General features: G+C 40.1%; 1 protein-coding gene across 1 annotated transcript in view; it reads right to left on the reverse strand.

Moving 5' to 3' along the window:
• NEMP2 (nuclear envelope integral membrane protein 2) overlaps positions 1 to 12964 on the reverse strand; it is a 250910-nt gene that overhangs the window by 236425 nt on the left and 1521 nt on the right. Inside the window, exon 2 of the mRNA XM_070421709.1 lies at positions 10550 to 10658. Within this exon, the coding sequence (XP_070277810.1) occupies positions 10550 to 10571 (22 nt within the window). The 5' untranslated portion in view covers positions 10572 to 10658. The remainder of the gene's footprint in view (positions 1 to 10549; positions 10659 to 12964) is intronic.

A 12964-nucleotide genomic window follows, 5' to 3' on the forward strand; every position in this document is an offset into this window, starting at 1 on the left:
ATAAATATGCATGAAGGAAGGGAGGAAAAACAGGTTTTCCTATAAAAGCTCCTATATCATTGGAAGAGGCGATGGGCTATAAAATGTGCTGTCATGATAAAATACAAATGGGACCAAGTCCAGAATCCAACCAGAAAGGATTTTAGTACTTCCTTTCAGAGACCTGTGCAGAAGCACAGCTCGGGAAACTAGAGCAGGTGACTTAGCCATTGGTAAATGATTCAAAGGTTCATGTGATACGAACTAGAAGCCAGGTACAAAGACATGCGTGCAGGGGTGTTTCTACCGAAAGCTAAGGAGAGGCAGTGCCTTGAGGTAGTAATTTTTTGTTCATAGTTAGTGGCCCCTTCTCTTCCTCTTTCTAAAATCCCTCTTTTCACATAAAGTTTAGTTTTGCTCCAGAATCATTTGCAAATATTGAAATGCAGTGGCGGAGGTGGGGGGTGGGTGGGGGGGGAAGGACGCTAGTTAAAGAGAAAGTAGGAAGAGGCCGAGACACAAAGGCACAGTATTTGATGGAGGCATTTTCTTTCTCTTTTCCTCCTGGAGGTTGGCTCACGAAGAACCCCCAAAGTTTGCCATCAGGTTGCCTGGAGTAATGTTTCCCATGTTTCATGTGTGTGGGAGAGAGATCTTTTGATAGGGGCAGAAATAGAATACTGGGGGCCGGCTATAATTGTAAGAAATATTAATCATACCCTGTTATTTGTTCTGATTAAAGAAGGCACATTCTAACCTGGCTGGGAGGTGCACATGGGACCTGGGAGCTCACCTGGAAATGTGGCCCCTCCTGTCCATCTGGGAGCTGCCTATGATCATGGAAAGATTAACAACCTTGTTGCAGAAACCAGAGCTGCCAGCCCTTTGAAAGCCCCCAGCCCTTTGCAAATCTCCAGCTCCCATTACCTGTGAACTGCCCATTTGGCATTCCCTTTTGCCTACTTCCCCATGTAATCTTTGTCCTTCTACCCAATATAAGCAGCTGTCTTATAGTGGGGGGCAGAGCAGATTTTTATGGATGATCTGCTACTCTCCAATACTGCTGGCAGGATTGGAATAAACGGGAATATGATTCAACCCTGTCTCTGCTTAATTGGCTCAAGTAGCAACAGGCAGCAGGGACCCACTGATTGTCCAGTTACACTTTCACTACATCGGTGGGTAGATTCTCCAGCAACAAGCACACCCTGCACCCTTCTCTGGGCCAGCCTGTGGCCGTGAGAGAAGCAGGCCTGCTATCCTGGCCCTTATGTACCTTGCAGTCCAGGCGGGGAGAAACGGTCACATAGGATTATTCATTCGCTTGAAAGGAAAGAACAGGTGATAGAATTTTAACGGGGAAACACATCTGAAGAGGTGACATTTAAGCTGAGACCTGAAGAGTACGATTTGGCCAGCAGCAAAAAGGTTAGATGAGGGTTTCAGGCAAAGGGACAGCATGTGCAGAAGCAGTGACAGTCCCCAATTACATTCAGAAGGGCCTCTTCGGCAGCAGTGTGGCTCTGAGCAGTGCTGTCAGAAGCTATTTTTGCACAGCATTTTACATAACATTTATAGAGTATCAACTGTGCATATTAAATAAGTTGGGGTTGATGCCTATTAGATAGGAGATAAAGCCCCCAAATCTCCCCTTGTGCTCCTACCATGTAGGAGCCATGAGGCAGCTCTGCCCATCTGAAGACCTGGGGAGACTGGCTGACGCTGTAGCCAAGACTTTACTAGTAGGCAGAGCCGAGGAGGCCTTGTAGGAAGGCTATGAATTTTTAACATTACCCTTACTGCAATGGGAAGCCATCAAGCCGGGGAGTAGTAACAAGATCTGACTTACAGCTTAAGAAGATCACCTGGGTTTCCTAATAGAAGTGGACTGCAAGGGACAGGAAGCTGACATGTGTTGAGCTCCTGGGCCTGTCCCTGAATAACACGCACACACTACTCATTTAATTCTCACCACGGTCCCCCAAAGAGGGTGCTACTGTTTGCTTTACAAGTGAAGAAAGAGAGTCCCTTTGAGAAGCGAGGTAAGGGTGCAGTTTGTTTTATTATTGTGCAGTTCATGCATGGGGCAAATTATACACCCAATAAAATTAGTGATTGTTTTACTATAACGTTCTGTAGGTAGGTGATTGTCATATCCAGAATGCAGTGACCATGCAAGGGTTAATATGTGTTTTTGCAGCAAGAAAGTGACTGACCCTGGCTGCTGATCTGAGAGAGAATGAATACAGCCATGTTTGATTGAAGCTATTATAGCATTTTGCTCTTAAAACCTCTCTTATCATTGTTAAATGTGCGAAAGACCTCTTTTCACTGTTTTGATCTTTTTGTCAGGTTGTTTTCCAGGAAGTGGTTGCTAGGAGTGAAAGAGTTATTATTTAGAGATAAGTGGAGCCTAGATATCCCATTCCCTTAAAAAGTACACCCCCCTCCCAAATAAAAACCTACAGTAATTGACTTGAAAATTATTTTCGTGACACTGGTTGTACCAGTCCACCTGCTTTCTATTTACACTGTGGTTATCTCCTGCTAATGGCTCTCTAAAAGCACACACTAAGGTTTGCACCACTATACTGTCCTGGAGACTGTCAGAGGAGTCCGACTGTAGAGCTCTTTAGAGCCAACAGCTGCTTCTAAAGGCAGTGAGCATGTGTGTGCTGAGCGGCTACTGAGCCCCCTGCCGTGGGTCTGAGTGCCAGATGGCCAGTGTATGAATTACCTGCAAACATGGTTGCCTTATATTCTGATAATGTCTGCCCCTGGGGAAAACCCCACTGAGACTCACATTATACCAACCAGATTACAGTGACATTGTTCCACACACTGGGACAAATTCCCACCCAGGCTCTGAGGTTCTTGGCTGTATATATCCCATTGCCCCTTCTCGCACCAACCCTTAACAGTATCTTTAATTATTAATCTAAAGGTGCATGTGCCCTTTATTGCTCTTGCAAAACGCCATAAGCTAGGCGTTTATAGCTTTTGTCTAGTCCCTGCACTTACAACAATCTTTCACCTGTTTGATATTTATAGTGTGTCACCTTGAAAGTAATGCCCATAGTATCTGTTGGAAAAACAATAGACATGAGAATTCATCAGCAAATGTCAACTAATCTCCAGACAAAAGCCACAACTGCATGTAACCCGTGCTCAGAATCACACTTGGGACTCAGACAACACCTTTGGGGTTACTTAGTTCAAGCTTCCATTTTAGAGGCGGGGAAACTGAGGCACTGACAGGTCAAGACACTTGTCCGGGTCAACCTGCTAGGGCAGCGGCTGCCAACTGATGGTCCATGAGGTCCAAAAGGTTGGCGACCACTGTGCTAGGGGATGGCCAGCCTGGAGCTGGAACTCCAGTTGCCTGACTCTCAGTTCAGAAAGCCTGTAGAGATCTATATACATTATTAAACTTTTTAAAAATGTATTCTTATTGATTTCAGAGAGGAAGGAAGAGGGAGAGATAGATAGAAACATCAATGATGAGAGAGAATCTTTGATCGGCTGCCTCCTGCACGGTCCCCCCTGCTCCACACTGGTGATCAAACTCACAACCTGGGCAATGTGCCCTGACTGGAAATTGAACTATGACCTCCTGGTTCATAGGTCGATGCTCAACCACTGAGCCATGCCAGCCAGGCTACATTCTTAAACTTTAAGTAAACAAATTTAGTCTTCAGAAATGGACTTAAAATTTATTTATCCGATTTCTCACTGTGCAGGGACTTGATTTTCCTCTCAACATCTGTGCAGACTCTAGAAAGTTACACACTTGAGGCACTTACCTTGGCCTACTTACTGAGAAAAAAACTACAATTATGAAGAGACAAAGTTTATCTCCACCTTTGTTCCACATCCCCTTGTCTTCTGTTGGTATTTCTCTCAGTGTTCAGGTATCTTAAAATATGTATTCCAACCGGTTCATAGACCCTTGACCTTAGATGTTTCCAATTTAGGACAACCCCTCATGTCCAGACCTTTTCCTATCTCATTTCCTCCTCTGCCTACATAAGCTTACCTCTACAGAATCTACAAACTCTTAGCTCCTCCTCTCACGGAGGGTGTTAGCAAAGCTCAGGTGCTAATCAACACCAACATTCTTTTTTTGCCTATCATGAGATGTCAAGTTTTTACTATTTCAGTCACATTCTTGGATTAAAACAATATTTCTAGAAACCTCTGTTAAAATACAATGTTAGCTGGGAGGTAAAAATCCATGAAGGAAAGAAAAAATCCATGAAGGCAGTACTGTGTGAAGGTAGCACAACCTACTGGAATTAAAATCTAAACCTGTCTCTCTCCAAATTGCAAGCATTTTCCTTCGTATCATGTCTCTTGCAGTAAAAACGTAATGACAGCTAGTGTTCAATACCAACGATAGCTAATATAGACTAAGGCTACAGATGTCTCTGGATACTTTTTTCTACCTGGAACACAAAGGTCAGTGACTTTGTGACTGTAAGATTAAATAAAGCTTGGATTATGAAGACATCTTTTTCTTGACTTAAATTACATTGGTCAATTTAGAGTTAGTTGTGAAATAAGAACAGCTAGTCAGAAATAGCATTCAATCGAAAAAGCATAAAATGTGTTTACTTGAATTCATGAATTCAAATATTTTGGCAACACACTTTTAGGTAAGTGGTCATTTTATAAACTGACCTTTATATATGCTGCCAATAGGATTGGCTTCTCAATGATCTTCCTCCTACCTTCCTCTCATATTAGGTGGATCAATCAGAAGAGAATAAAGTCCCCAAATCACAGAAGTTTAAACTGACAAGGTTTCTCTCTCTAAACTTTTATACTCTGGTAGACAAAGCAGCCAACAGCTTTAAGCATTAACAGTTATAGGGGCATAGGAAAGGAGAGATTGGAAAATTCTGCATTGACCTGTTAAGTTTATAATCACATTCCCGTGGCCAAAGCAAGTTGCCTGGATCCATCCAACTTCAAGGGAGTACGGATATGCAATCCTACACAGTAAGAGACTGGAAATATTTAGTGGAGAGTACTAATAAGACTATACCAGATTATTTGTAGTTTCCTGAACCTACTATTTAACTTCACTCTTCTTTGTTCTTGAAAGAATGCCCTGGCCAATCTATACACTTGGGTTTTTACCTACCAAATGCCACCTCCTTTCTAGAATATTCCATAACCCCCATCAATAGAATTCATTTCTATATCATATTTACCCATAAAAATACATATATATGTAAGGTTTATAGCATCCAGAATACTGTATTTAATTAGGAGTTTATCTATCTGTGTTTTGTCTAGCTCCTCAAAGCAAAACACCATGTTTTTTTAATCTATGTAATCTCCTTGGTGGTTGGCACAGGTAGACAGTCACTAAAAACAAGGGGTCCATACAACCCTTTTACAATTTGATTTTTAAAATTTCCTCCTCTTGCCGAAACCGGTTTGGCTCAGTGAATAGAGCGTCGACCTGCGGACTGAAAGGTCCCGGGTTCGATTCCGGTCAAGGGCATGTACCTGGGTTGCGGGCACATCCCCAGTAGGAGATGTGCAAGAGGCAGCTGATCGATGTTTCTCTCTCATCGATGTTTCTGACTCTCTATCTCTCTCCCTTCCTCTCTGTAAAAAATCAATAAAATATATTTTTAAAAAAAAATAAAAAATAAAATTTCCTCCTCTTTCTGAAAAAGAATAAAGAATAAATTTACTCAAGATTCAAAAAGTGTCGGAAAGGTTCACTTGTTCTTATATATTTCTTTTATTTTATATGTTACATTAAACAGCCTCAATTATGTGATTGAAAATGATGTTACTCAAAATGATGGTAGATATGTTGAAAGTTAAAAATACTAAATCCTCAAAAAACAAACAAACAAACAAAAAACCCCCACTAAATCCTCCTGTCTAGTTCGAAGACAGAGGCACACAGAGTACTGCAATACATGAAGATATTACCAAAAGAACCCTGATACAGAGAGAAAGGACCCCTTAACTCTGCCTGGACAGGCCAGGGAAGACTTCTCAGAAGAAATGACATTTGAGCTGAATTCTTAGGAAAGAGGAAGTATATCCAGATGAAAATGGAAAGGGACAATGGTAGGGGTAAAAGACATAAAGTCAAATATTTGGTACTTTTGAGGCAAGTTACTAAAATGCTGGACAGATTATTTAACATTTCTGTCTCAATTTTCACACCTGCAAAATGAGATTGTACTTACTTGCCCATCTTCAATGGCTGTTATGAGGGTAACAGCTGTTACCAGGGTAAAAGGGCTGTTACACAAGAAATTGCAGAGCACCATGAAGATGTAAAATGGGGACCTGGAAAGGTCAGTGGGATTTGATAAGTAGAGAAAGGGGCTTAGAACATATACGGTGATAAGAATGGCGTAAGCAAAAACTCCCAGGAGGAAAGTTGGTTAGGTAAAGGAAAACTGATCATTTTGGCAAGAATGAAGAATAGCAAGTTAAAGTCCAAACATTAATCAATCAGGCACAAGCATAGAAGTCTAGTTTAACACAAGGGCAAAGCTGGTTGTCTTAATATGGCTCAATATTATTTTTGTTGGGAGAGAAGGGAAGCAAATCTAGAATGAAATGAAAATGATTCTGAGTCCAAACTGAAGGTTAGGTCCTGGCTTCTTATGCTCTCCGTATCTCCAACTCCATGATTTTATTTTAAATAATGCGAGTCATATCATGTGTATATAGGTTAAAACATAGATATATAATTCAGTAGGGTTAAAAAATGAGAGCGGAAGTAGATGTCATAAATTGTTCTAAGGACAAAGAGAAACACAGACACTATAGGAGAATCTCCTACAGTGTGATTTTGAATCAGTCAGTATGTCTTAACAGAAACCCAGATTCAAAGTGATTAAAGTAATAAAGAAATGTATCACATGTAACAAAGGGGAGCAGGCATCTGAGCTGGTTGAGTAAGTAGCTCATGAATGTCATTGAGATTACAGATTCCATCTCTCCTTGTCCTGGGTGTGTTGGTTTGCTGGGAGACTAGCTCCTCTCCTGGTAGCAAGGTAGCTGCAGCAGTTTCAAGGGAAATGGGATGTGCATGGCTGGGACTACAGATCTGGAATAGAATCTGTCAGGGAATAAACCTCATCATCTGACTGCTCAGTGCAGTCAAATTATTCTTGCAGATAGTTTGTATATAGTGTTTTAAAAAATTTAATGAGATGCTTATGTTTAAAAATCAGTCATATAATTTTATTTTTTTAAAATCATATTTCTTAATTGGATTATCTTTAAGAATCCAAAGGTCTGGTAACTGTGCCTGTATGCCACTTAGCTAAAATGCGCAGGAATGGATTAGATGGAGCATTCCAATTCTGACTTATCGGAGCTTCATCTTTATCTAAAATAGTACAACCTGTTCTTCTTTACTCAGCTTGCCAATGGAGCCTCTCATTAGGGACATTACTCCCAGAGATTTTATGACCCTTGTGGCATTTTTACATCCATAAACATGTCTACTGTAGGCATTTGTACAATGGTTCAAAAGAAATGAGGGCAAAGGCCACATTTAGCTTGAGGGTGTATCATTGCCAACTTTATTATTAATTAGCTGTGTGACCTTATCTACACTAATAAAAGAGAAAGATGCAAATTGACTATACCTGTGTGACACCCACCAGCCAATCAGGAGTGAGTATGCAAATCTTTGTTGGGTTAATTTGCATACACAGGCACTGAGCAGCTGGGGGTGTGACGCAGGCATTCTGCACCACCCCAGCTTCTCTGGGCTTCTGGGCAGCGTGGGAAGGCGGAAAGGCGGCTCCAGCTGGAGCGAAGGCGGTGCTGGCAGCCAGAGGAAGGAAGGCCCATTCTTTTCTTTTTTTTTAATTTTTGTGCATATTTTTTTATTTTTTTAAATATATTTTTATTGATTTCAGAGAAGAAGGAAGAGGGAGAGAGAGATAGAAACATCCATGATGAGAGAGAATCATGGATCGGCTGCCTCCTGCAAGTCCCCCACTGGGGATCGTCTCCACAACCCGGGCATGTGCCCTTGACCGGAATCGAACCTGGGACCTTTCAGTTCACAGGCCGACGCTCTATCCACTGAGCCAAACTGGCTAGGGCGGAAGGCCCATTCTTGCACGAATCTTCGTGCATCAGGCCTCTAGTTAATTTATAATTTCTATAGCCATAAAGTTTAGCAATTGATACCATCCCTAACAGCAATATTACAAAGATAAATAGCTTCTTTTTTAATCCTCACCTAAGGATATTTTTTCCATTGCTTTTAGAGAGTGGAAAGGAGGGAGGCAGGAGAGAGGGGGAGAGAGGGAGGGAGAGAGAGGGAGAAGGAAGAAGAGAGAAACATCCATGTCTTACATTGGCTCATTGACTGGTTGCCTCCTGCACAAGGCCTGACTGGGGGCGAAGAGTGAACCTGCAACCCAGGTACATGCCCTTGATCAGGAATCAAACTCAAGACCCTTTGGTATGTGGGCTGATGCTTTACCACTGAGCCACACCGGCCAGGGCATAAATAGCTGTTTAACTTCAAAGGAAGAAAGGATATACATATAAATCCTCACTCGAGGATATGTTTTTATTTATTTTTGAGAGAGAGAGAGAGGCATCAATGTGAGAGAGAAACATTGATTGGTTGCCTCCCCCCATGCACCTTGACTGGGGATTGAAACAACCTAGGTATGTGCCCTGACTGGGAATTGAACCTGTAACCCTTTGGTGCACGGGTTGACACTCCAACCAACTGAGCAACCAAGCCAGGCCTGGAAGCATGTATTTTATCTATTTATTTATTTATTTATTTTTTGAGAGAAACATTGATCAGCTGCCTCCTGCACGCCCCCTACTGGGGATGTGCCCGCAACCAAGGTATATGCCCTTGACCAGAATCGAACCTGGGACCCTTGATTCCGCAGGCCAACGCTCTGTCCACTTAGCCAAACCAGCTAGGGCTGGAAGCATGTATTTTATACTCATACTTGTTTAATGAAAGAATTACTTACATATTTATGTTTATAAATATAGCGAAGAACCAAATAATTTTTTCTGTAAGTTTCATTTAAATATTAGTCATTCTTACCTTTTGTAAAGTCTTTAGCTCAAGGATAGTGTCTGTTGGTTGCACTCTTGAAATATATTTCTAGGGTAGCTATATTGCTTACTGGTTTTATCAACCAGCATCGATTAGGAAAAATTAAATAAAGTTTAAAAGGAACCTTAAAAATTAAATATTGTATTTGTAATATTTTCTACACTTATAATTGTTAGGGAAAAATAATGGCTTTCAACATAATAAAATTTCTTCAAACAGAGAAAAAGAGAGAATATAAAGAACATCCATAATCAACTACCCAGGTGCCATATTGCTTCAGACTTTTTTTTTAAATCAATCATTACAGATGAAGCTCTCTGTGTACATGTATGTCTTCAATCCCATTCGGCATTGTATATACACAGAGATAATAACCAAACACTGAATTTGATGTTTATCATTCCTTTGCACATTTGAAACTTTTAAACCAAATGTGTATAAATCTATAAATATATTGTTTTGCATGTTTTACCATTTTATAATCATGGTATCATACTATACACATCAATATTTAACTTTTCTTTCTCCTCAACGGTGTTTTTGAGACTTATCTACTTTAATACATGATACTGGGGATCATTGATTTTAAATAATTTATGTTATCCCACTATATGGAAGTATCGCATTATTTTATTCTATTCTCCTACTCCATTTAGGCTGTTTCTACTATCTGGGGTGCATACGAATAAAATTCTGCCTTACAACACACCACATGGTGTTGTTGCTGTGAGATGCAGCTCTATCATGAATCATGAGTCAACATTTCTGTTGTGGAGCTGCTGTTGTGACTTATAACTGGACAGAGAGAATCACATGCTGACTGTAAATGTCAGATGCTTGAAAAGTAAAGACAGAGTTTGAAGGAATCCAAGCTATATAGAGGATGAATATTGATTCCCCTTTTCCCCCAGAACATCAAAACACATTACTGTGGACTTGGATGCTTTTTCTCAGATGTCTGAGTTTAGCTCTATAAATAATGGTTTCAGTGGAGTTTAGTAATTGGCTCCTGCATTGGTAATATGATCTTACCTCTGGATGAACATAAACAGGCAAAAGTCCAGGCTCATTTTTCTTTTTCAGGGTTTAAAAATGTGACCAATGCCAGATGTTGAACCAACATTAGATTTCACAGCATAAAGCCAACACAGCATAACTGGTTTAGAGCTCATACTTCAAACCATTGCTAATTCCCCCAATTAAAATGTCCAAATATGTATGGCATGCTGAAATAGCAATCCAACATCTCTTACCTAACCTTTGGTTTTAATTGATCCTGAAAGAGGTCTACTCTGACCGTTCTCTCATTGGTATGAAGTTTCAACCGCTCTGGAGGTCTACTGCCTATCTTTCCGAGTTCTCTTTGTAATCCATACTAGTCTCAGGGCTCCTAAGTCTTCTTCACTGAGTTGGATGATTTACTGGTCAAGGTAAGTCAAGTCATTTGATGGTAATAACCCCCAAGTTAAAATGACTTACAGTCAGGTGTCTCTCTCTTCATGCTGTCAGTCGCAGTTATCTTCAGCTTTATGCCATCATCCTGGGACCCAGCTGAAGGACATCCTCTTTGTGAGACATGCTGTTCGTGCTGCAAAAGAAAAATATGACAGAACCAAGCAATTACTCTTAAAGTTTATGCTCAGCAGTGGTATATATCACTTTCTTCCTCATTTCGTTGAACAAATGAAGGCATAAGGCCAACCCCGCCATTCAACAAGGTGGGGAGGTAAAATCCTACCAGTGGGAGGGACAAAATTATTTGGGAACAGTAATACAATCTACCACAGAGGCTGTTTTCATTCTCAGACAGGTATGGTTTTGACTTTTGGGTTATGTATAAAATAAAATTTTTTTAAAGTTTTGCTAATATATAAGGAAGACTTTCTTATCTCTGGGACGGGCGTTAGTTCAATTTAATGCTATGAATTTACCAAAAAAACCCCAAAAAACAAACCAACAAGCCCTGGCCAGTTTGGCTCAGTAGATAGAGATGGCCTGAGGACTAAAGGATCTCAGATTCGATTCTGACCAAGGGCATATGCTCTGGTTGTGGGCTCGACCCCCAGTAGGGGGCGTGCAGGAGTCAGCTGATCCATGATTCTCTCTCATCATTAATGTTTCTAACTCTCTCTCCCTCTCCATTCCTCTCTGAAATCAATAAAGAATATATTAAAAAACACAAAAGCAAAAACACCACATCTAGAATTAAAATCACTTTGAAAAAATCAATAAATATCTGGAGGCTCTATGCATATAATTTTGATCTACGTATAAACAATATTAACATAAACTGAGCTAATTGAAATATTTACTATATCACTCTGAATGAAGGAAAAATAACTGATTTCCACCCCACTCCCATTCCAGCTATTAGGAGATCCCTCAAAAAAAAATTTCATGTATTTTTTTATTAATTTCAGAAAGTAAGGGAGAAGGAGAGATAGAAAAATCAATGATGAAAGAATCATTGATGGGCTGCCTCCTGCACACCCCATACTGGGGATCAAGCCCACAACCTGGGCATATGCCCTGAACAGGAATCAAACCGTGACCTCCTGGTTCAGAGGTCGATACTCAATCACTGAGCCACGTCAGCTGGGCATAGTTAGTATTTTAAATGAGAACATTCAAATAGTTTCTTCAAATTTGATAAAAATTTCTCTCACCATTTTTGTGTAATGTCACAAGGGAACAGAGGTTTAATTTATATAGGTAGCAAATGAAAAATTTTTTTAGATTTAATGGTATATGACATATGTATTGAGGCCAGTTTTTTGTTGTTGGATTTTCGCTCGCAGTTCTTCTTTCTTTAGTATTTTTTAAAAGTTATTTGTCAATAGCTGGTACCTGGGGCACTGAGCCCAGCTTTGCTTAATCTGACTGCTTTTGCAGTAGTCTGTATTTCAAGATACTTTGGAAATTCTTTCTAAAAATGAATTAAATAATCTCATTTTGGGAAGCTAGCTTCTTTTTAAATGGTATTTTATGATTAGAGTTTTTAAAACAATTCCTAGTTTGGCTTTTCAGTAATAGACCTGACAACGAATCACATTGCATAACAAAATGTATTCACTCAGAGAATAATGAGAGTAATTATTATCATTGCTATTATTATTGCTATTAATAATTACTATTATAGCTAACAGTGCTACTGCCATTGTTCTAAGTGCTTTACATGTGTTGATTCATTTCACCTTCACAAGAATCCATGAGATAAGATACCAATATTATCCCCATTTTACAGAAGAGGGACTTAAAATACTTATTTTAATGCAAATCTAAATTCAGCTTTGGAAAAATAAGTCATGTTTGGCAGGGTTTATCAGTGAGGCTAGGAAGTTGACCAATTAAAGCAGGAAACCAACAGAAAAAAGGGAAGTAGTAGCAGAAGCTTGTGTAGAGGTTTCCTGAACCTTATTTTCTTCTTTAAATAGAAGAATTTCAAACAAATAAAAAACCTTAGGCAATTCTTATAAGCTGTTAGTCAAAAGAGAATTGTTTTCTATTTACCTCTAGGTCAACAAACAGCCTTTTAGTTGTTATGAAGGGCAAGATCTGGATCTTACGTATAGGTTACATTATGATCCTGAGACATTAGCCATTTTTTAATCTTCTAAAGAACAGAGAAGCTCAGGAACTGTGCTTCTAGTGAGAACAGACACAAAGTGGGTGCATTCCAGTCTCTCCTGTGACGGTGGACTGCCTTCCCAGTGGCTGTGAGACCACACCCATTGTAGGCTAGCGGCACTTCGCCTAGCAGCAAAGAGGAAGTCTGAGAGTAAGTAGCTCTGAGGACCCAGCCACTTGCTAGCCTGGAGAGGCACTTTGTATTTGTAGCAATCTTGGTAGGCCATTGCACGTGTAAAAAATGTTTTTATAGGGCTGTATTTTGTT

Source organism: Myotis yumanensis, unplaced genomic scaffold, assembly GCF_028538775.1.
Source record: "Myotis yumanensis isolate MYYU_CA2020_CCGP unplaced genomic scaffold, mMyoYum1.0.hap1 SCAF_8, whole genome shotgun sequence".
In the NCBI taxonomy this organism is placed as follows: Eukaryota; Metazoa; Chordata; class Mammalia; order Chiroptera; family Vespertilionidae; genus Myotis; species Myotis yumanensis.